Source organism: Pagrus major, chromosome 23 (assembly GCF_040436345.1).
Source record: "Pagrus major chromosome 23, Pma_NU_1.0".
NCBI lineage: Eukaryota > Metazoa > Chordata > Actinopteri > Spariformes > Sparidae > Pagrus > Pagrus major.
The window spans coordinates 5992680-6017712 of record NC_133237.1 but is presented as its reverse complement, the minus strand read 5'-3'; the positions used below and the strand labels follow the sequence as shown (position 1 = coordinate 6017712).

General features: G+C 42.6%; 1 protein-coding gene across 2 annotated transcripts in view; it reads left to right on the top strand.

Annotated features, from left to right (window-relative positions):
• Nucleotides 1-25033, top strand: part of smurf2 (SMAD specific E3 ubiquitin protein ligase 2) — a 54421-nt gene that overhangs the window by 19776 nt on the left and 9612 nt on the right. The window contains exons 2-11 of one of the 2 annotated variants that reach the window (XM_073494108.1): nucleotides 2783-2821; nucleotides 4592-4700; nucleotides 10377-10516; nucleotides 12572-12637; nucleotides 13560-13644; nucleotides 13872-13955; nucleotides 14753-14967; nucleotides 18463-18547; nucleotides 20100-20258; nucleotides 20381-20428. In XM_073494108.1, the coding sequence (XP_073350209.1) occupies nucleotides 2783-2821; nucleotides 4592-4700; nucleotides 10377-10516; nucleotides 12572-12637; nucleotides 13560-13644; nucleotides 13872-13955; nucleotides 14753-14967; nucleotides 18463-18547; nucleotides 20100-20258; nucleotides 20381-20428 (1030 nt within the window). The remainder of the gene's footprint in view (nucleotides 1-2782; nucleotides 2822-4591; nucleotides 4701-10376; nucleotides 10517-12571; nucleotides 12638-13559; nucleotides 13645-13871; nucleotides 13956-14752; nucleotides 14968-18462; nucleotides 18548-20099; nucleotides 20259-20380; nucleotides 20429-25033) is intronic. The other variant, XM_073494109.1, reaches the window with a different exon arrangement.

Sequence of the window (25033 nt, the reverse complement as noted above, 5' to 3'; positions counted from 1 at the left end):
GAGACAGTGGTGTAGAGCCTTACCAACCGGATTTTTGATTTCTCTGTTCGTGACAAGTAACATATGATCATACTGATTCTCAAAGTAACCTGGTTACACACATCTTTAAAATCAAAAATAACAGTTTTTCTCATGAATGTGTGAGGATTGCATTCTGATGGTTGGATTCTTCTGCATCCTGGTTGCTGTCCTCACGCTCTCCTTCTCGCCTCAGACTCCTAATTGGCTTCCCCGCTGCCATTGTCTCTCTGCGTGGACCATTCCAGCGGTTTTCTGTTTTCAGCTGTAATCCGGCCCGTTGTATGTTTTCATAAGGAACCTATATAGGTATAATTGTAGTGTTGGCTTCCTGCTGTGTGGCTGGCTGAGGAACAGTCATGTACTTACAGTAGGGTCCGCAGGTTTGTCTCAGCTGGGTTTGGTGTTAAGCTGAGCTGGCCACTGTGTGGGCCCTGTAATGTCCTGCCTTACCCTCCAATTGGTCTCCTTTTGTCATTGCTGTCATTTCTTTGTTCCTGTTGGATTTTGAATGCAGTGGTAGTTGCCACTGCCTTACCTTGCTTTAGCGTCATATTTCCCAGTGGTTCACTATTCTTTCTCTCCACCTCATGCGGATTTATTGCATTGTGAATCCTAGACTGGGGAACACAGTGCTTGATGTTTTTCCCCTATGGAAACACCATCAAATCACCGTCGGGCTCTTTCGCACATTATATACATGTTGTCTGTAGCATTGTATCGACACAAAACAAACTGTCACCTGTTGCTTCCTCTCCACCCCGATCACCTCTCCTCAAAGCGTGCACATGCGCACACACAAACACACTTACTCCTCTGTGCCTGTTAATAATTAATTAGATCACTGGAGCTGGAGCGGAGTGTGAGTTGTCTCCCGGGCCGTGTGTGTGTATGTGTGTGTGCACGCGCGTTTTCGTCTGTATATTCAGGAAGAGCGCGACCGAAAGTGATGCATACCAGATGTTTTAGAAATGAGGTGGGTTTCGCTGGAACGTAACACATTCCCAGGGATGTTTGCTGAAAGAAATTCTTCCTCATCTATCGAGCATGTTCTCCACCCCCTTCCCCGCCTCCCCTCCCCACCCAGGAGGGTATGCATCCACTTTACTTGTCTGTATTTTTGCTCTTTACGCTTTCTTTTTTTAAGAGTTCTTGTCATTAAACTCACAACCTTGTGTTGTGTGTGTGTCCCTTGTGCATCTGAAAACGGCACGTATATGTAGATGTTGGTGTGTCTGACGCTGGTGAAGCAGGTGATTTGTGTGTTTAATTTTGCAGCCTCCTCCCTCTTTCCTGGTGGGCAAAATTGTTTCAGCTCAGGCCTAAAGTGATTCAGGCTGATAACTGACGCTTAAGCTGCAGTCTGCCACTGTAGGTGTGCTTTTGTCTCTTTGTGTTAGGAAAGTAAAGGCTGAGCACTTTCCCTGCACATGAGGGGAATAGGTGAGCCAAGCAAGAGAAAACTCTGCTCCAGCCAGTAAGGGCTGCAACTAACAACTGTTTTCAGCATGGATTCATTTTTTTCTTAATCAATCAATTAATGGTTTGGTCTTTTAAATGGCAGAAATGGTGAAAATAGCCTCTAACAAATGTTGCATTGCTCGTTTGGTCTTAAAAAAGATTAAAATTGCTTGCCCACAAAGGCAAAGAAAAGCAGCAAAGCATCGCAAGCTGGAACCTGAAAACCAGAAGCATGTTTGCCTTTTTATTTATTATCAAAATAGCTTCATTTTCAGTCAGTCATTTTCTGACTCTTGATTAACTAATAAAATGCCATGCAAATGTCACTGATGAAAGGTGTGAAATGGCTCCATATGGCAGCATGATGCCTGTCACATTGCTGCTGTCATCTTTGGACCAGTCTGTTATTATATGAACAAAACTAGAGTCACACCATACATGTTTTTAAAATATATAGAAATACAAATGTGTGTGTTTTTCCACTTTAAAGTTAAATTAACTACTTAAACATTTGTAAAAATACATTCACGTCTTCCTTCTCAAGGAAAAATGCAAATATTGCTCATGTCAGCAGTTAAAGTCAAACACAAGATGAAGAAATTAAGGGAAGCACAGAGAAACTTTCCCCCTTCAAAACAGCCTTCTATAAAGTCTAAAACTATCTTATAAATGATCAGAAACAGAACCTTTTTTAAATATAAAACTATGCTTCAACTATAAAGTCATATTCAATTATATTCTCATCTCTGTTCAAACCACTGAATCAGCCACATCCAGTGTGAATCAGTGCGTTTCCTCAGAAAACCTTTATCACAGAAATAAGCCAAACCAAAAACTGTATTTCCATGCGCCTGACTCACAGGCTGAAACTGTAACTCCAGACGCCCAGGTGGTGACTGAGCTTTCTCATCTATCCGGCTAGACCTCATCACCTTAGCAACCGTCTCCGTGGCTCTAAGAGTAAATCAGCAGGAACAACCTCTCTGCTGGCTTAGGACAAAACATCCCCTCATGTAGCTTAGGGGCTGAAGTTTGTAATGAAGTATACAGAGACTCATTTTATATTCAAGCATTTTTGTTCTAATGATACAAGAACTGTTGATTGTTGTAACTTAAATCTGGCTCCTCTGCTGGTGTTGATGTGGTGTCTTGATGAACACCTTAGGCTTGTGCGCTATTAAAAATGCCTAATCGTAGTTAAGAGATGGTTTGTGTAATCTGTTCAACTCATGGCTATAACTGTTGTTACTGTTTATGTTGAATTAATGCTTTACTCTTCTTGTCTTTTGTTTTGTTTTTTCAGTCCTCTGTGCCAAAAACCTGGTGAAGAAAGACTTCTTCCGTAAGTATCTGCCAATCACAGCTGTTTACAATAAACCTATATTTGTTTTTCACACCCTGTTTGGTTTCAGTTTTGGTTTTGTGGGTACATGATGCATGCACTGTAAAATGTCGGTCACTTTGGGACAGTGCCAGCCTTAGCAACTAGGATATATTTATTCAGCTGTTCCAACAGATGTGAATGGTTTTCTACATGTGTCCTTGGAAGTATTGAGTGTTGTCTACATAGTGCTCCATCACTTTAAGCATAAAAACACAGACTAACACTCAGGTGTAATTCCTGACGTACTGGATCTATGATCCTTGTAAAGTGTCACTGAAATACAGTCAATCTATTTCCAGTTTGGGCAACTTATCCACAACCACTTTGAATTAGATACCCAGCTCATCTCCTCCACTGAAGCCTCACGTGTAGGTGTGTTTGGTGTTTCGAGTGTTTGGGTGTGTTTGGGTCAGGCTGTCATGGTGAGTGAGCATGTTAAAGGTCTTCTGCTCACTCAGGTGGTTTCTGTGGTGTCCATTCCTGCCATTCCAACGCTCAGGAGCTGAGCAAACATTCAGCTGGGGAGTCGGTGGAGAGCAGCACTGAAACTATAGATAAAAATGACCGCGCACACGTGTGTGTAGGGGGGGTTTCTTTTTCAGTATACTGCATCCGTAATGTGTTTGTCAATATACATTTGTCTCAATTATTGTGTTTGCTTCAACCACATCTACATGATTTTAATGAGGAAAATGTCCCACACAGGTCCCACCTATGAGTCAAACCTGCCACAAATAAAATTTGAATTATAAATTAATCAGTTAATAAGTGTGAAATATAAAGATTCTTCTTATGATGACATAAAACAGAAGAAAGTGAAGACTTAACAGTACTGCAGCCAACTGATTCCATATTATTGTATGTTTTCTTGATGAATGCTTTAAATCTCTCACCAAACTTAAAACTGATTTTGTGACTATTGTAGGGTGTCTACGGGTGCTTAAAATGTAAAAAAAAACCCATTTTTTTTAAGTATTAGGCCTTAAAATTATTAGGTAGTCTCAAATTTTAAATAGTTGGCCCTTGTCAGCGGCTTATCTCTGTATTATCATAACAGTTTGTGTATCCACTGTCCCGAGTCTTCTGGTTTTCCTTCTTGAATGACGAATGAGACTTCTGCTACCTTGTGATACGGCGAGTTATTTCCTCTCACGCAAACTCAGAATTTACAAGCCAGTTGGCTATAATCTTTGCAGTGTGTTTGTGTGTTCAAGTGCAGCTTTTTGTCCGAGACGCAGGCGAAATGAGTTGACGCATCAGTTGGCCTTCATCGTTGCTAATTCTTCTATGACAGTTGTTGTGTCTGTGCCTGAAAAAACTTAATCTACGTGTCTGATACCTTTAGACACCCTCTAATCTAATCATTTTTGTTTATTGTCACACAAGACAAGCTTAATATATTGAGAGCCACAAATTCATCTTAATCTATTAGTTATCCAGAACTGTACTTTAGTGGCCAACAGACATCATTTTAGAATCAAAGTACAACAAATGTGGAGGTACAAAATGAGTAATCTGTGAGTTTCTGGACTGGTCAACACTGGGAAGGGAACACTGGTAAAGACACCACAGCATCTGTCAGTTGTATTTGTCACAATCTGCCGTGTAGCAAGCTAACACCTCTGTGTAATGTTGTCAGTTGTGTCGTCTTACACTGTTTATCTGTCACATATTCTTGGTGAATGCGGCTGAGTGTAGTGTCTCAGTGTTTTTTCTTCTCTCTTGCAGGCCTCCCTGATCCCTTTGCCAAGGTTGTCGTGGATGGTTCAGGGCAATGCCACTCGACAGACACTGTGAGGAACACACTTGACCCCAAGTGGAATCAACACTATGACCTGTGAGTCCCAGACAGTTTTACACTTCTCACACAGCCCTCTCTGACATCTGTTCTCTAAGAAGAAAAAAACAATCTGATTCCTCCTTTGTTTATTTGAATACTTCCCACCTTCCTTAATACTTAAGGATTACAAACAGCGGTTTGAGGCCCTGCTTGGGCTGTTGTCTTTCTTTATTTAACCTCAATAAGTGAGCACACTGGTGCTGTCGGGCTGTGCCATTAACAAGACCTAAACAGTAACAGATGTAAACAGCTCCTGCATCTGCTCTCTCACTTATCCAGACGCTCCGTAATGACATAACTCTGAGTCTAAAAATGTCCCTCGGAGCAATATCTAAAGAAAAAGAAAAGGAGGGGTGTCTACAATAGTATTTTCTTCCATTGACTCAAACACGTGCATGTCCTGTTGTACCCTGATTGCTTTTCCCAAAGATGGTTTGTTCCGTGAAAGCAACCTGGAAAAAAACGGAGACTGAGCGCGTGAGTGAAAATGTGAGAGTGAAAGTTTCCAGTATTGGCTGCTGTGTTTATCCAACCGTCATGCGTAGCCAACAGCGAGAGGAAGCACATGTCTCCGTTTGTTTGGTTGCTGGGGATACAGGACCCGTCTTTCTACATGGCTGTTAAATTTGCTGCTCGTTTCACGTTTGACAAGCGGGGGAAAAAGTCACACGTTCACCTTTTTAGAAGATGGATCGATTGAGGAGCTTCTCTCTGCTAATTTGTCCCAAGAGCCTGCAGACGTAGCTGTCTGGAGTTTATGTGAAAATTGCGTTAAGTTCAACATCAGTGTGTCCCCTTCACTATCTGTCAGTGTTTCTCTTCATGGCCAGCAGGAGACTGACAGACTCTCAGGTGGTGTGTTGGAAGAGAGCACTTTTAATTGACTGAGAGCAGCCTAGAAAGCCGTCTGGCTGGCTCACACTTATTAAAATAGGGCCTGAAAAACACCTGGTGTTCAGAATACAGCTGAGCGCATTAAAGCTGTTGGCAGTGACTCTTTTTTTCCATTTGTTGTATGTGCTCATGTGAGGGTGTAGAAATCTTGTGCAAGTGTGTGTGTGTGTGTGTGTGTGTGTGTCTCCAGGGCCTTGGTTTCATTGGTCAGCCACAGCCAGCAAAACTGGCCCGTGAACTATGACCCCCTCAGCATTGTTGCAGGATGTGGCCGGCATGCCAAGGATAGCAGACAGTCTATCTGGCTGTCTGCCGCTCACACCAACTCTGCCTGCACCACGTTTGTTAAACAGACATTCATTAAAAACTACAGGACGTAGTTGAAATGAAGAAAGCATTAGTATAACAGCCTCTCCTCAGGTCACAGTGGTTATCAGTAATAGAATGATTCTTTTTAGAGGACCTTCATGTTCACAGTGTGAGTGTCGTGAAGTATTTTCAAGCATTTTTGAGAGTCTCCCTCCAGTGTGCACTCAGTCACATTTGGTTAATTAGGAGTTCTTCAAATATGGCATCATTAAATAATACATCTGCAATGTTAAGTGCCCAGTCTAGACTCAAATTATCTACACCCACTCATCCATCCATTTTTTTTTATTCCCACCACCCAGGATAAATATCTGTGGAAGCACCCAGTTAAACAGCACCACCATTAATGGCTTTATTAGATCGTTAGTGTTACTGTGCAGTTTAAATGGGGCTGAAAAAATAGGTGCCACAATGCAGAAGAAGAATACAAGATTCTCCTGATATATGTTTATCTGAGAAATCGTATGTTGAAGTTTGTATTGTGATGACTGTGCATCAACATAGGGAATGTGGGACTGTCGTGCACAACTTGGCATTATCAATGTCATGTTAGCTAGCTGGCTAGTAAGATACCGAGACATCAGCAAACTAGTAGCGGTTGTTTCTGCTTGTTATAGAGAAAAGGACCATAATACACTGAAATGACAGAGTTCTCATAATCCTCAGTTTGAAGTGTGCCCATGAAAATCATCAGTTTGTAGGGCCATGTAGCCCTAACACTTAACCCTACGGCTCTATCCCAACAAGAATCAGGACACCCTACACTAGGCCTGAAGGCACAAAATGGAGGGGACAAGCTAAGTGGCAGGGGCAAGGGGTGTTTTGGGATTGGGCTTTACTTTTAGCTAACTGTTTATAGTGTAGATATCTAGTCTTGACCAAAGTATATGTTGTATTTTCTTTTTAAATTAATAGTTTTAGCTGCTCCACAATCTTTTTTTGTACCTGCCAGCTAATGCAGAAGTACTTCCTGGGGTATAAGTACCCCTAGTTATGAAACGGTGTACTACAGTGTTAAGATTGACCAGCATCAAAGAACAGATTCAGCTGTTCATTAGTGTAAGTTCACATATTAAGGGATTTGTTTGTGAAGTTTGAGAGCATCAGCAGGATCCAGTCCCAAGTTGTGAGTCTTAGCATACTGAACTTCCCCTTTTGTTTTCTGTTTGTATCTCAGATTGTGGCTTTCATATTGCTGTTTCATTCCTGTTGACCATATGTTCTTGGCAGTAACTTACATGAAAAACAATGCCAACGATGCCTCCTGTTCAAATATAGTCAGCCAAATAAAAGCATGTATTTAGAAAGCACATCTGACTCTTTAAATCCTTTTATTGCAAGTTTCCCCATTGTCTTGTGTGTGTGTTATTGCCTATGACTGGTATTAAAAATCGTAGCCAGACTAATGAATTTTATTACATGGAGGGTGATCCAGATGACTGGGGTTTGGTTGTAATACTTCCCTCCCGTCACGTCTGTCTGACATAGCAGCTCTCTCACATCGCACCCCAGACAGGCATTTGGCATTGACTCAAAATGTCCAGACGTCTTACTCACAGCCCCATTGTTTCATATCCCTTTTGGTAAGCAGCATGATAATTACAGTGGGATGCAGTTCTGCGAATCGTACAGATGATTAGTTTTAGACTGAAGGAGGGAGCCCACCCGAGCAGATGTGCCACAACAGGTTCACATGGTTAGATTGTATCACACCCCCTCAGCCTGTTCTGAGGAACAAGGGGAGGGAGAGAAGAGAGCTACACAAACGCACTGGAGGAGATAGATAAAGGCAGTCAGGAGATAATCCGTCTGTTTCATCTATCTACACATCTTTGGCTGTTTGTACATAACATAATTACCTGACCACGTTCTTCACTTGTGAAGCATGCAAACAATTTTTCCTTTAAGGTTTTTTTTTCTTTTTCGAGGGATGGCAATGTTTGTCTTTGGTTCAGACTGAAATATCTCAACAACTCATACAGACATTTTATAGTCCCCAGAGGATGAATCCATGTAACTTGGGTGATGCCTGACTTTTCCACTGATGACACCATGAGGTTGACATTTGTGGTTTTGAGTGAATGGTCCCAAAAACTACTGGATGGCTTGTAATTAAATTTGGCACGCATATTCATATTCCAATTTTTCATCTAGCGCCACCTTCGGGCCAAAATTCCAAATGTCCATTACTTTGATATATGACCTCATTCCTGCAAAACTGATGACATTCCCATGCTAATATAATATTCATAGTTATGTTTTCATTAGTGTCTTTGTGTTTCGGTCCTCTTCCACGGAGTCCGCCATGTTGCATCACCATGTTTCTACAGTAGCCCAGAATGGACAAACAAACGCTAGAGTCGATAGAGAGGGCCTTTCGTGTTTTTTGCAGTCACCGTAGAGGAGGGCGTGCCACTAAATCTTCAACATTGGACCTTTTTAACATCTGAATCTTAGCAGTGTGATTGTGAGCATGTTAGCATGCTGAAATTGGCCTTACCTAGCTGCTAGCATGGCTGCAGACTGTCTTTTTTGTTTTTTTATTTTCTCCACATTACTGCAATCATATCATTCTCCCACTCCATACAACTTGCTCACACCCTTTTCAGTTATGAAAAGGGGATCATTTTGTTTTATGGCAGAGAAGAGACACAATAGACCCATTCACACTGCCCTTTCAATGCTGGAATCATGCGCCGATACTCCGCCTCGCTGTCTGTGTGAAAGTTACAGATGTGGAGTGGGTGGACAGTTTCGCTGCGGCTCTGATCCGCCTCCGGAGGTAGTATCAGAGCCGCAACAGAGGCGAGCCGGCATCTGTGTGAATGGACAAGCTGGCGGCGCGGATCAGGGGTGTGTCGGTCTGATGGTGTTCACAGACTGACAACTAAACAGATCCTTCACTCATCAAATAAAAGAGAAATTTCCCACACTTGAACCCACAAAGCAACATTACAGGACCAAACAACAGTAATGTGGTAACTGGTAGTGTCTTTGGCAACTTATATGAATAAAAAAATACCGCATCCATACAAGGAAAATCCTCTGTCATCCTGTCTGTCCTATGATTCTTCGTCACATTTCTTTCCCAAAAACTTTAACTTACCATGTCTTTGTCGCCTTCCACTATTGCGTTGTTGTACTTACTGTCTCTCGCAACTTGTATTAGAAAAAAATCACTGCGACGGTGACTTCAGTGAACTTTCCCCCAGGAAATAGCATCCCTCCCTGCGAGTGAGAAGATCCACTGTTTACTGATGGAGATTTTGTAATTTAGATTAAAGAAACTTAACTTTGTCATTTTTCAGGATGTATGGTGGGTCCGGATCTCAATCACAACACATTATAACTGCATCCAAATGTATAAAACAGTCAGCTGATACATGTTTAGATTAACAGGTGGAAACCGGGGGAAACGCGTTATATAAAATACCACAGATCTCAACCACATGATGCGTACCGTCTCGCCTCTTTTGGTTCCACCGTTCCGCTGCTTGGTTCAGTGTGAACAAACAAAGGCAGCGTAAAGGCGAGCCTTTGTTGCAGCGATAATGCAGAGTCTCTGTGTGAAAAGGGCTAATGTCTCAAATGTTTACAGTACAGTTTATGAGCTTCTCCTGAAAACTGCTTCAAAGTAGTTTAATTGCAGGCAAACATAACTAATATCACAACCCACAACATTTGACAGCATGACTGATGACTGTTTAAACCCAGTTACATTTTTAATCAAGCAGGTAATTTAGATTTTTTTATATATATCTAAACCAAAAGGGGCTATAAAGCTGAAAGCTTGATGACGACCTCATTTAAAAAGCCATTTAATAGAAAAAACACTTTTTTCCCCCATGTTAAGTCAGAATCTCAAACATTTTCAGTTTTGCAGTTTTGTCGCTGCTCAGGGCGACATGTCATCTCTCTATTGTATCTCTCCTTCCACAGTCGTCTGTCTCACCCATCCACCCCTGATATGTGGTGATGTACCGCTGTGAATATTATAAATGATTCACACAGTCGCCGTCTGTTTGTGGTGCTCCGTCTCACGCTCAGACACTCAGGGTCAGATTCACACATCCACATACACAGACTGGAAAATCCCTCTCAGCCACCTCACCTTCCTCTTCCTCTTCCTCTTCCTCTTCCTCTTCCGTGTCCCGACTATATCTTGTAATGTGTCCTTGACGGGGAGACTTTGCAATAGCCTCTGTGGTGGATGTGTGTCTCCTATGCATTGCTGGGGATGACCTGAGTGAGACTCTTGTCAACACATTAGCTGTTACATGTTAACATTACAGTACTTCTCCTATGAGGTCTAAAAACAGCAGTCACACAGTGATTCTCATGGCATCTCTGAGTGAGTCTATCAGTACTGAATATTAATGGCGTCTCCTCCTTCGCTCTCTCTCCCCTCAGATACATCGGGAAGTCAGATTCTATCACCATCAGCGTGTGGAATCACAAGAAGATTCACAAGAAGCAAGGGGCTGGGTTCCTGGGCTGTGTCCGCCTTCTGTCCAACGCTATCAACCGCCTTAAAGACACAGGCTGTAAGTGTCAGTATTACTCTAATATACTACCTGTTAATGTCATATCTTATGAATTGAAATCTGCAACCTGTGTGGGACTGTGTGGCTTGGTCTGGTCATAAGTGGAGAGAGGATATCGATACACATGAGTCGAGTAGGCAGTTTGTTAATTTTGAACAATTAATATTGATAATGTTAAGCTAAAGAATCCAGCAAGCAGTTATCATTTCACTGCTTCCTATATAATAACTTTTAAATTATTAATTGGGGTTACTTATGAGACGTCAGTCATCTGATTGGTAAAATGAGGCCCTGCGTATTAAGCCAGTCTTGTTCCAAAGAAGAAAGTGATAAGAAGCAGGAGAAGTTAATCACACTACACTGCTGTCAGGGCTAAGTGACAGGACATAGAGTAGCTCCTGTTCGTGTCCTGTCTCCCTCACTAGGTCTGACAGAGGCCAGACCTGTGTGTGAGAGGGGTCAGCACTCTGCCCCCCTGCCAGAACAGGAAGAGCCAATCAACATCACCCTGCAATTACTGTAAAAAAAAAAAGCGTCTCATGTCAGACACTAACTGGATAAATGAGATGGAGGCTTTAGTAAGTGGCTCCTAGTAAAAGCCGTGCCAGACAGTTGTAGCACCAGCGAAGCAGTCTGGATGTGATCTCTTTTTTTTCCTCTCTGCGTGGTGAGCTGGTACCTGCTCACTGGGCCTGCAGCCTCGCAGGCAGAAGCGGGAAAGAATCCCACCGCTTTTCCTAGAAGCCCCTGACACTGTTGTTTTCCTGGAGCGACACAGGAAACCTGAGCCTTGTGCCACAGCTGTGAGTGGTTTGCCTCTGCATTTCCTTTCTCTCCTGGCCTCCTCCTCACCCCTTAGTCTCCCCTCCAGTCTCCTCCTTAGACTTGCAGCATGTCCACACACCCACACACACACAAACACACACACAAAATGCCATTGTGACTAACCTCCCTCAATCTCCGTCTGCCGATCTAGACAACCGGTCATTTCACGCAGACATGCATAATTGTACTGCTATTTAAGTGTAAGCGTAGATTTGTTGTGTTCTCTCTGTTGTGGTCTCTCTCCCCCTGCGAGTATTTGTCATTCTTTGTTTTTTTGTGAGGAATTTACCAGCAGTTGCAGTTTTGTCCCCTCAGCAGGCCTTGCAGAGGGCATTGGGTTGACTAAAATATTTGTGTATAATTGCAGAGTGTTTTTGGTCGACTGTCACATTTATGTATAATTGCAGAGTGTCTGTGTTTCTTGTCTTTGTGTATATGACTGCATACGCATTTAAAATGTATGTCCTTGTGAGTGCACTCCTCAGCATACATTTTACTGTCTGTTTGTGTGTTCTCTGTTTTCTCTGTGGCTGCTGACCTCCGGCCAGCCTTGTAACGGTTTGACCATTGCCTGTTTTGGTCCCTGTTTAGTCTAGACAGACATCCTGAGCTGATCTGCATGACACCCAGACAACAGAGAGCAGATAGTGGCATTTCTCATGTCTGCAGGCAACTTGGACATTTTTTTTTCTTTCCGCCTGATCTCCCTCTTTCTCCCTTGCTCTCAAATTCCGCAGACTTTAAGAAGTTCAGACAAAGAGTTTCCAGACTTTGGCAGAAGTTCATGTCCATGCTAAGACTGAGTGGAATAGTGCAGGCTTTGTACTGAAATTTGTCAAATGTTTGACCTCTGCATTTGAACTGAAGCCTGCTCTGTACCGATGCTCAGTGAGATTTTTACAGCCCGTGGCTGTTCCACAGACCAGACCATCTGTTCCAGGGCACAGCCAAGCTGTGGTCTACAGACACAAGAATGAGAGACGGATAATGAGGGAGAGAGGATTCGACTCTGAGTGATGTAAATGATACAGAGCAAAGGGACCTGAATGGGAAAAAAACGCATCCAGACACATGCTAGTTTACATGCATCTGTCTGACACTGATGAATCCTTTGCGCCTTCTTTTATCTTTCTTCTCATTTCCTGTTTGTCTCATGATGTTCCTTCTCTCTTTCTCTCTCTCCCTCCCTTTACTTCTTCACTCTCTCCACTTCTTCTTGCTGTCCTTTCTCTACAGACCAGAGACTAGACCTGAACAAGCTGAGTCCCAATGACAGTGACACAGTCAGAGGCCAGATAGTGGGTGAGTACAGATTGGCACACAGGCAAGGATCCATTTGGTAGTAGACCTGCAATGATTAGTCGATTAATCGATAAGTCAATCAAAACAAAATTAATGGCCAACTATTTCTAATTATCAATTATTTGTTTCAGCCATTTTTCAAGTAAAATGTCAAACATTTGCTTTTTCCAGCTTCTTAAATGTAAGAATTTGCCTTCTTGGTGTGTCATTATGATAGTAACTGAAGACTTTTTGGGTTCTGGACTGTTTGTCGCATGAAAGAAGCAATTTGAAGACGTCAAATTGGGCTTTGGAAAATTTCGATGAGCATTTTTCACCAATTTTTCGTCCCAACAGTCCAAAGGATGTGACTTTACACACATTATCCAGTGCTCCACACAGAAGTTCCACAGAGCCCCTTTAATTACTAAGATATGCATCAGATTAATCAATAATGAAAATAATTGTTTGTTGCAGCCTTATTTGGTAGCCTAAGAAGATTTGGTAAACTGGTCACTTTAATTAGAAAGTAAATTAAAGTTCTCGTCAATTGATTAATTGCTGAATGTCATTGTTCTGGATGTATAGTGTATGCAGGTCCAAAACACTCCTGAGGATATTCTTTAATGCCATTATAAGAGTATATAAATGTATATATGTTCAGCTCTAGTCGGCCAAGTATTGCCCATTGCTGTAACATATATCATAGCCCTCATGTAAAATGTAGGATTAGATTTCATAAAACCAAACTCTCCCTGCAGAATGAAAAAATAAACTGCCTTTACCAGACCCTTCAGGATACCACTGATAAAACTGAACCCTATCCCTGTTACTCATAAAGATATATAGCTCCATTTTGTGCTCCGATAAAATATCTGCCTGCACTGTAATCTGCTGTCTAGTAATCCTAGCGTTTGCATCTGTGTGCCATGTGTTGCTGCAGTGAGCCTGCAGTCGAGGGACCGGATAGGCACAGGAGGCCCTGTGGTGGACTGCAGTCGGCTGTTTGACAATGATCTTCCAGATGGGTGAGTGAGTTTGGGGAAATCTCTTATCATCTCAGAGGGAGATTTTTGAGAGGTTGTCGCAAATCCAAAACAATAAATGCTGCCTTCAAGTGCGGGGGTAAAGATATGTGGAATATGATATTTGCATGCGGTGAGACAGGGCAGCGAGACAGAACACTACTCGCTGGTTCTGCGGCTGCTTAACCATGTCCGCTCACTGCTGTGTGTGTGTATGTTTGTGTTGCCAGCTGGGAGGAGAGGAGGACAGCGTCTGGACGGATCCAGTACTTGAACCACATCACACGCACCACACAGTGGGAGAGGCCTACCAGGTGAGTACACTCTGCAGCCCACAGAAACTCAGACCCTCTTAAATCATACAGCAGCAGGCCGATGGAAGACCTCATCGCTGACCTCAGTGCTCCCAAACGAGGGGAGTCTGTCCAAAACTGGAGTGTGGTCCAAAAAAGGTGTCAGACAGATTGCTCCAGACAGTGGTGTTTAATGATGTGGAAGTAAGTCATAGAGCTGACAGAAGAGGATAACAGCGTTTGTTCAGCATTTTAAAAGTAATATTCAAGCACTTTTCATGCACTCCCCCATCAAATACAGGTAGATCTCCTTTCTGCAGGATGTGCAGGTCGCCTTCCTTTCTGTGGCTTCTCTTTGCAGCCATTTTTTATACAACATTTTCTAAGGAGTGTATTTGAATTCAAGTATGTTCTTAACCTCAAGAACAAAACAGTTGAAGCTGAGCAATGTCCATGACTCTGTACGAGCCCTGAGATAGTGAGGCATCTCTTCCCCACCCCGTCTCCATCTGTTGTACCCTCTTTTTTTTTGTCTTTATCGCTCAGTTCTTACTAAGCTTGACCTCAGGCAGTCTCTGTGCTTCTGTGTTTGATGGTCTATGTGTGAGTTGCCTTGTATAGATTTCCTACTTAGCACCTGAGGACTTCCTAAATGCTGCCTATTGATTTGCTGCTGTTTGTGTTTGTAGAGATGACTTCCTCTTCTTCCATCCTATTATACTTTCTTGTACTCTCTCTCTTTCTGCCACCTGTTCTTCTTGGTCTTCTCCTGTTGTTTGCATATCCTCATCACCCTCCTTCCCTACCGTCCATCTCAGGCCTGCATCAGAGTACTCCAGCCCCGGCCGGCCTCTCAGCTGCATTGTGGATGAAAACACGCCTATCAGCACGAATGGGGCCACGCCCACCACAGCGTTGCCGACGAGTGGTGGTGACCAGCGGGCCCAGGAGAGACGGGTCCGCTCCCAGAGACACCGCAACTACATGAGCAGAACCCACCTGCACACACCACCGGACCTCCCTGAGGGATATGGTTAGTTGGAGGCCAGCACCACAGAGTAGACTTTATATAATATTATATACTGTATATATGAATGAACATTTATCATCTGATCTTTGTGCTCAAATAATATAACCGAACGGAGATCATCTCCAGTACCCCCACATTCACCAAAAATACAGTGAGAGAAAAACTATACCAGTGATTCCCAAACAGCGCTACTTATGCAATTACCAGGGAGTGTGTATAAAAGTTGTGGATTAGCTCAAAGCAGAAATTATTATTTGTTTAAAACTAAAATGATAATGTGTACCTACAAATTTATACATCTGGAACACCACGAGTTGCAACTGAGAGCGCACGAAAAGTAGTTAGCAAGTGAACAGAGAAGTCTGTCAAGAACAGTTAGTTAAAAGTAATGGATACACAGTACAGATTTTATTTGGCTAATGTTATTTTAGTTCTACTTGGTGGATATTTGAAATAATTTGCTAAAAGTAGATCGATAAATGGTTAAAATAGAGTCAAATAGTAGTTTGAAATAGATAGCTAAATTGATCTTCTCAAATAGTTTGCTGAATGTAATCGATAAATGGTAGCAATAGTCAGACAAAAGTAACATGGCTGGTGGTTTCACCCGCTCATCCCCCCTGCTTAAAATCCTATTTACTTTTTTTTTTTTTTTTGCTCTATGCCAATTATAGATAATTCTATGCAAATTATTGAAAGATGCATAAAGATCTGCTGTACATAATTCATAATATATAATATTGTGGATGTCATGGTGCCCAGCAATGATGTTGCTGTTCTTGGAGAATGACTGCTGTTGACGAAGGGGGTACTTGAGTTCATCTGATAGGACTGTGGAGGTACATTAAAAAAAAAAAAAAGGGTTGGAAACTAAACTAAACTACACTACACTATCAATACTGTATGTGCAGCTTTCCTATCTTGAGACAGATAAATATTTAATATCCTGATTATACTGGAGTATGCTGGGTTTCTTTATCCTCTCTGAAAGCCATCTCTACTTCCACTATGAATCGTGTCATGATTGTAATGCTGTCTTGTTAATTGCTTCGCCCCTGCCCTCCTCTCTGCTCAACACTGGGCTCAGTAACCCGGCTAATCTGTAGCCTCATTCAGTCCAGCGCCGCTGTGATGACGCTGCAGCTCCACCGCACAAGGAGCCTGAAATACTGGCTCCATTTTAGACAATCTAATTGAATTGATCTAGCTGTTAAAGGCTGGCGGCAGCCGTTCACTCCCTCCTCTGTTCTCCTTTCTGCACACAATCAGACGCATTCATGTAAAAGCAACACACACACACACACACACACACACACACACACACACACACACACACACACAAGCTGCAATCCCACACACAGCCCAAGAGAGTTTTGTTTATCATCACACTGAAATCTTCTGTAGGATTTGGAGCTAGAGCTGCAGAGGCATATCACAACTCTGCTCTCTGTCCTTCAGATTAGAAGGCTCCTCACCCCAGAATGCCTGTCTCTTTATCTCTGTCTTTACTTTCCTCATTCTTAGGCTTTTCCCTGTTGTGATGTAGTGGCTCTTGCCTCGCTCCCTTCCTTTCTAAGGAGCTAATAATCCCTGATATTATCCTCTTCCCTTCCCAACGTGTCAGTAGCACGACCAAATGTGCACACGTGGTAGTTTTAGTTTCATTCACACAAATGTTATATTGGCCTAGCATTTGTTGAAGTGCATTGCTTATTTCCCCAGCCTTTCCCAACAATGGATTTGGTCGGCAAAACAGGGGCATAACATTTTCTTCTCCTAATTTTTATTTTATTTTTCTGCATGCTTTTATGATCAGGTGAACTGCTTACTTACTGTTTGTTTCTTTTTATAATATTAATTTTTACTGCAAATAACTTGTTTTTTGTCCAAGAAAAATATTTAAAAGATAAAACACAACACAAAAAACATAAACCATGTTTAAAAATATGCTTAGGTTTAAGAATCTGTAAATACTTTAATATGACAATACAGAGCCCCTAAAGGGACATGGGAGGAAAAAAAAAACGTAAACGTTTCTCGTGAGCACGAGATACTTTCTCGTGAGCACGAGATACTTTCTCGCGAGTACAAGAAAGTCACTATTTATTCATTGAAGTGTAGTTACAGTGAACTCGGCCTGCATCATGATCAGGACTCACAATGAGGATGTGGAGTGTAACGATTTTGTGACAGTTATCACTGACTTTATTTACAGACTTTCATAAATCATACAATCCATATTCGCAGGTGGTGAGGATGATCTAGATGAGCTGACTGGAGAAGGCAGAGTGTGCAGCGGAGACTGCGCTGTCCCCAGTGCGCTCTGCGCGCTGTCTCCAGTGTGCGGTGTGCGCCTGACAGCACAGTGTGTACACTGCAGCGATTTCACACAAACTACACGAAAACTAAAATCGTATTTGGTGAAACATGAACAGTAGGCTGTTCATTCTTTAATGCTTTTTGATTAGAAACTTTCTCGTGCTCACGAGAAACGTTTAAGTTTTTTTTTTTCCCCCATGTCCTTTTAGGCACTCCGTACAACAAAGTGTTAATTGTAGTTTATTGTATTTTCATGTAAATATTAAGCCTAGCGAGAGGGATCACCGGTTTAATAGAGAACACCTTGACCCTGGTAGAGTCTGTCCTGGTTTGGTTACAGAGAAGATACCATCTGTTGAACTTTAAATTTAAAAAAAAAAATTTAAGACAGTTGACTCATTGGGGACTCACTATTGCAAAACTGTAGTCTTGTACATGGAATGTTTGTGTTTTTCTGCTTTTTCATCTCTTTCACTTTTTTGTGAATATAACTGTACCTTGTGAGGCATAATAAATCACCCCATCATAATATTTTTTCATTGATGTTTTTTCCATTTTTGAGGAGTTTGAAATAGAACCTCTCGACACCTATAAAACCTGTCGGCACCTCTGATTCTCCTCATGTGATTGCGCACTAGCCCACAAATGTCACCCTGTGTGTCAAACGTACTTCGTGCGCTCGTTGGGGTTTGGAGGGTTGCGTGTGCATGCATGTTAAGCAGGGCGGTGGGTCCAAAGGGATGCCAGAGAAGAGCTCTCTGGCAGGCCACTCCATGGAAATATCTCTGTCAGGCGGTGATGAATGAGCTCACCAACTCAAAAGTCAGACAAGCCCATCTCTCCTCTCCTTTCCTCTCCAATGTTCTTCACCCTGTCTCTCACCTCCCCCTCCTCCTCCTCCTCCTCTTCCCGGCTGCCTTTTGGGATCTCCACTGACTCAGCCAGTCCTTTTATCTCCATCTGTGTGATCTCTCTCTTATGCAGACAGATTATATGCACAATCTGTCTGCATGTGACACATGTATAAAACTCGATTTTACTTTCCATATATTTTAAACCTTTGACATGCACTTGATACCAAGGTTGACGCAAAATCTTCTACATCCTCATATTTTTATTTGATTCACATCAGTTTCCAAATCTTGCATCAATTTATCTTGTTTTTATGTCTTCTTACAGAGCAGAGGACCACGCAGCAAGGCCAAGTGTACTTTCTCCACACTCAGACAGGTGTCAGCACGTGGCATGACCCCAGAGTACCAAGGTACGTCCCCCTCAGGTTCTGCAACCTCAGGCAACACAACTCTCTTTTTCTGTCCATATTTAAACTGTAAAACATATGAAACACAGGAATAATTTAACACTTACGTGCCTCAAGGGATAAATCACACCCAAATCAAAAATACATGTTTTTCCTCTCACCTGTTGTGCTATTAATCCATATAGATTGTGTGTGTTGTGTGTGAGTTTTGGAGATATCAGCTGTAGAGATGTCTGCTTTCTCTTGAATATAATAGAACTAGATGGCTTGTGATGCTCAAAGTGCCAAAAGAACACATTTGAAAAACTCAACAGCATTGTCTCTTTCCAGAAATCATGATAACCTAAGTTAGACCTGCCAATCATAACACCAGACAACAGGAATTTTGCATCTACTCATGCACGAGAGGGTTGTGCTCATAAACTTAAAACTGTGTCTTCCTCGGCTGAGCTGTAATTCTAGCTGGCCTGGAGGGCCATCTAGTTCAATTATCTCCAAGAGGAGGCAGACATCTTAATGACAGATATCTCAAAAATTCAGCAACTCACACGGAAACAATCTAGATGAAGAAATAGCACTACAGGTAAGTGGAAACGCATGTATTTTTGATTTTGGGATGAACTGTCCCTCTCAACCAGTTTTCGTTCTTTGTCATACTTTACGGTCCTCCTGAAACAACAGTCACTGACATAACTGACGATATGGCGGTCTCTCAGTCCCGGTCCCCTTGTAGTTTTCTGTAAACCTGCAGCTAATTATGAGTCCGACATGCTGTGAGAAGACCCGTGTCACAGGGCTCTCGGAGCGATCTGGTCCTCTGGCACGAGCTGCCTCACTGTAGGACACATGGACAACAGCACACAGGTCTTAACCGGCCGTACCAGAGGCTCTTGGGCAATACTGTCAGGCATGTGTGTCCCATTGATTACTATATTCCAAGAACAATGCACACAGATCTACATGTGCATGTGCAGAGACAGGCTTCAGTGCACTCCAGACGCCATCAATAAAACATGACCGATGTTATAATACCTGGCCTCTGCTCACTTGCGTTCTCTCAGCATGTGAGTGATAGATGATATTTTTATCGCTCCTGATAGGAGGCCATTGGTCACGCCACACCTCACTGGGTGCTCCTCAGACAGCTCCAACATTAGCAGATGGCTCAGCTGCCAAGCTCTCATCGCTCGTGAAGCTCTCGTCCCTTTTGGCTTTAATCCCGCAAAACAGACAAGTCAGCGCCAGCATAGCGAGACTGCTGTAATTCCTGAACCTTTTTGTCTCCATGGAATCCAGCTGAAAGGGGTTGCAGGGCAGCAGTAAATAATTTAGATGGGAGGAAGAAGAAAAATAGAATAAAGGCAATTTCTCAGACATCTCGGAATCTCGCTGTCCGCCTGAGTCCAGTTAGTCAGTGCTCTGGTATGTTTTATACCTCCAATTTGATGTGTGTGTACTTTGTGTCTCTTTTCCCTCGTCCCACCCTACGTTGCCTTTATTTTTCTTCTGTAGTAATGCTGTACTGCGTGTTGTTTGCATGTCTGTTGCATTTCAGAGATCTGAGTAATGTGAACTGCGAGGAACTGGGTCCTCTACCTCCTGGATGGGAGATACGGAACACCGCCACCGGAAGGGTTTACTTTGTCGACCACAACAACCGAACCACACAGTTCACAGACCCACGCCTCTCCGCCAACCTGCATCTAGTCCTAAAGTGAGTGCTACAGTGCCCTTGAGACAGAAAAATGTAATAGTGAAATAAATTAGACGGCACATAGAAAACAGGGTATGAAAGCAGTGAGATTTATTTTCTGTCTTTGTTTTTTCCATCTGTAGTCCAAGCCCCAATGGTTCTCGAGGAGGCATAGAAAGTCAGAATGTCAGGTAAGGTTTGGGCCTCGTGCCAGTAGTCCTCACTTACACACAGACAAGAACACACACAAGCACTCACTCCCCCAGACATTCACAGACTTACTCACTATGCCTCCCCCTCAGTCAATGTTTTACTCTGGGATCCTGTGCCAATGTGTGTTCACCACCTGTAGAGGTTCAGCACTGAGAGTGGCCCTTCTGCTGAGCAGACGTTTGTGCGCACACAGAAATACATCCATGGTGCACTCCCCCACAGTCTTTCTTTCCACACAAAAATTTAAATTCCTCAGGCCCGCAGAGGTTTTGATCATAAAGGCGTTTTAGCACACAATCCGTCACAAAGCTGGCTTTGGCCAGACATCAGATAGCTGAGTGGAAACCGAGGCTGCTGTGTCTGTGGCTGAGGAGCGTCTTACGTCCAGGAAACAGAGCATAAATTTGATGCCCAAGTCGATGAATGAACTGTGTGTGTGTGTGTGTGTGTGTGTGTGTGTGTGTGTGTGTGTGTGTGTGTGTGTGTGTGTGTGTGTGTGTGTGTGTGTGTGTGTGTGTGTGTGTGTGTGTGTGTGTGTGTGTGTGTGTGTGTGTGTGTGTGTGTGCATCTGTGTAGGTTTATGTGGGTTGCTTCATGCTTCCGTGCTTGGTACATGCCTGCGTGCATGGATGCACGTGTTCAGATTCTCTTCCCCTGTGCAGCTGTTCAAACACATACAGTACTGCGCAGTGATTGCTGTAGAGTTACCCATAGGTCCTTGCTCCGCAAAGGTGGAGCAGCATACGGGTGCCTTGGTGGGCCTCCTCCGCCTGATCTCATTCCTTCTCTGTGCAGAGAGAGATGGAATGCATCGACGGAGAGATCAGGTTTCTTTTTTTCCTGTTCTGATGGATCAAAGAACGTGTTTGGGATTTTGTATTCGCTTTGCTGGTGCTCGTATAAAAATGTAGACTGGCACGCCACATTTGTTTTTAATGTAGGAATTTTGTCATGAGCATGACCATGCCCAGATGTGTGAAAATGTCATGCATAGAATTTCTATTGTGTATGTCTTCTGATAGCATGAGTAGTTCCCATCAAAGCCAGAATGTGGGCATATGTTTTATGTAACATTACAAACATCATTTATATGCAGAAAAAAGTCTGTCTATAGCTATAAGTGTTTTGCAGTTGTTATTAATCACATGTGCACGTTTGTTGTGCTTTTATTGTGAAGTGAGAAGTTGAAAAATATAAAGTCTTTCATTTTGGCTGTTCCAGGTTTTTTAAGGGCACATGGACCTTGGCCTGAGATTTGTGAAATAACTTCTTATTAAATGACTGCATGGCTGAGGTTTAACCTGCGCCAACATCAGTCCATTCTAATTCCATTAACCCTGTAATCTGCTGCCTTTTCACTACAGTTTCTGTCCTTACTGAAGCTGCTGTTACTGCAGAAAGACTTTGCAGTGACTTTCTCGTTTGTGACAAAACTCTGGAAAAGACATCAGTCGTCATGGATTTCAATCAAGACATCTGCCTTTTATCAAGGCAGGGATTTTAGAAATTTTCACCTCATGTGCCGTCATCCCACAAAAATGTTCGATATACACATATATGTCCATCAAAGTTATAGTTTATTGCCTTTTTTATTTGCTGAAGACACAGCCTGAGCATCTAGACCACAGTTTTGGTTATATTTCCCTCATGATTTTGCAATCTCTTACCGAATTCGAGCCCTCCCAACTGGCCGGGGTCACCGTTCAATAGGTAACTGAATCCTCGTCTGGTTTTAAGTCCTGGCTGCAGGGCTGCCCTCTGCACAGTTGCATGACAAATATCTGCGTCATTTCCCAGACGCTCGTGATTTGTTGCGTGGCCAAAACATTGCTCTTTGTTACGGCGACAGGTAACATGCAGCAGAGTTGTGCTCATCAGTGAGGAGTTGGAGAGAGAAGAGAGAACTCTGGGGCAACCACAAGAGAGAGCAACAAAGACGGAGCAGGAATGTTTGATTTATGGGTGAAAGTGCAGGAGGAGATGCTCCATGACTTCTTTCTCCTCCCTTCTCTCCCACCCTCTGAATCGTCTGCAGAGTTTGGGTGCTGTCGGGAGAGTGCCCTCCCCTCCCTCTGAGTCTAGTCTGCAGGAAATAAAGGGATTCATGAGGAGGTCTCCAGTGTCCTATGGGGCCCTGTGGCTTTCTGGGATAGCAGGAAGTGATTGAAAAGCCAAACTGGATTCAACGGGGCAGACACCAGAAACCAAACTGAGTTACTCAGTCAGAGAGGAGTTGTCATTGTGGTAGAGGAGAATGCCAGCCAACGGGCAGATACATGAGTTGAAGTTTTGAGCTAAATTACCTTCTGACAACTCTACTGAGTCATAAACTCAACTGACTGACACTGAAAGCTCCTCCTGTATTTGTCAGCTCAATTGAAAACTCAAAGTGCCTGTGTGAAAATGTTTATTGTAACTTTGGCATCACTTTTAGTGCCACAGCCTACACATCTACACTGCACACTCACAGACTGACTTGTGTATGCTTCCACCACCCTCTGTGCTCGCCTCTTGAGTCTGGTGTTTATGACCCTGCTCAGGGCCGAGCATGCCTGCCACCCCCCACTGGAGTGCAAAAGGCCATTGTGCAAATAATCCTTTAGTGCCGGCTCCATAAAGGCTCTTTTGATTCTGTGTGTGTGTGTGTGTGTGTGTTGTGTGCCCCCCCACTGTGCCACCCTCTGAGGCCGTCTTCCTAAACACAGCGCCCAGTTCAAAAGTTGTATTCTCAAGACCTCTCTCATCATTAACCGCAGATGATGTTCACAGCCACACTATTGATACTGCGGTTAACTGCTTGTTTTTTCCCTGAGAGATGTTTCATCAAATGCTCCTTTCTTGAAATTCTTTGAATTTAACACATTTTGGAGTCTCCAATAGAGAAAGAAGACAGAAACGATGAGAAAATTAGAGAAATTGATGTTCTTGTACATTCAATCTAGACTCTGCTACAAAGCCAGAGAGCAGCAGCAACTACATTAACAGTGAGAGCAAGATAATGTTTTCAATTCAGCTTTCAGGCTCGTTATACTACATTAAGACCAAAAACATGCACATGCTGGAACTCTGCCTTGGACAAACAAAATGTGTTCTTTCACTGTTTTTAATTACTTACCGTCCATTTTTCATATGGATTAAATGTAGCCCTGTTTTGCTAGTGTCATATTTACAGTGCACTGAAACCTACAATTGAATACATTTAAAGTGGCTACAATCTGTTCTTATAACAGCGTATGAAATGATGATATAAAAGGGCTCAAACACTACCTGATAAGCACCAAACACAGAGACAAAGTAAGCAACTAGCAGGTGAACATAGTGGAGCATTTAGCAGCTAAAGAGCCAGATATTTTCCACAGGAGCTGCAACAGACCAAAATGAGCTTAAGGAGAGTGAATATTGGACTTGTCAAATTCACCCTTTGGTTGGAAACACAACTTCAAATGTCAGATGATGTTGATCTGTAACTGCTGGATGTGTATTTAGGAAGAAACTGTTAAGTAACAAGTTTGCCATATCAACTTAAAGGTGAAGATAAAGTATGTCAATGTTGTGCTCACAACATGTTTCTGCTGCCACCACGTGGCCAAAAAACTACAGTGAAAAACTAAAATGGCTAAGCTAGTTACCTTTAGCAAGAGTTTAGGTGAGTTTTTTTCTCTATCATGATAGCATTTAGCTAATGTTTCATTAGTTATGTGCAGAAACAAAATCAATAACAAAGAATTATTATGTATTAAAGGATACAGATGGAAAATTCTGTTTATAAATATAGTTTCAGCTCCAGAAAAGGCTAGCTGTGGTTATCTCACCAGCTGGCTTTTGCTTCATGTAGCTCCCATCTAATTGTCTAAAGTCTCACTCACTGGATATTTACCGCAGTTATAAAACATTTCATTGTGTATTCTCCTCCTTCCTTCTTCTATCTGCGTTACTTTTTTCAAAATTCCCATGCTAAGTGCAACAACAGTCCAACAGCAACCTCCAACCTAGCAACCTCCAAACTAGCAACCAATGCGCGGAAATTGGCAATTAGCAGCTACTTATTTTTTGGGGATTTAGCCTTCTAAATGCGAGAACTTGCCTCCCCGTGTGCAAAACAAGTTCTCCCTGGCACTGTTTTGCAGTCACTGTTGCTGAATCCTGGGTTTACCAAGATCCAAGATGATTGTGATTTGGTTTATAAAATACAAACAAACCAGTGTTTTTTTCCCTCTATACCAGAATGAAAATTGGTGTAGCCAGACCTTGTCTAGCGCTGTGAAGATCTGGCTATTGATGACAGATTTATGACAGATGATATATTTCTGTGGTATTATATTTTTTATATGATAAATCAGATTCCTTGTCTTTATTTGTTATATTTAATCACTGAATTTTAGCCTTTTAGGCCAGTTCTTGTTGTGAGTTTCTCTCTGTCACAGTGCCTGCACAATTCTCAGTCTGTCTGTCTCTGTAAACTTTTGAACGTTTAACTGTACTAGTAAGCCTCTTCAAGGTGGCAGAGATGGCCCCTCATTACGCAAAGTATACATGACGAGTCAAAGCAACAGAGGATCTATTTGCAGAACTCTCAGTCAAAT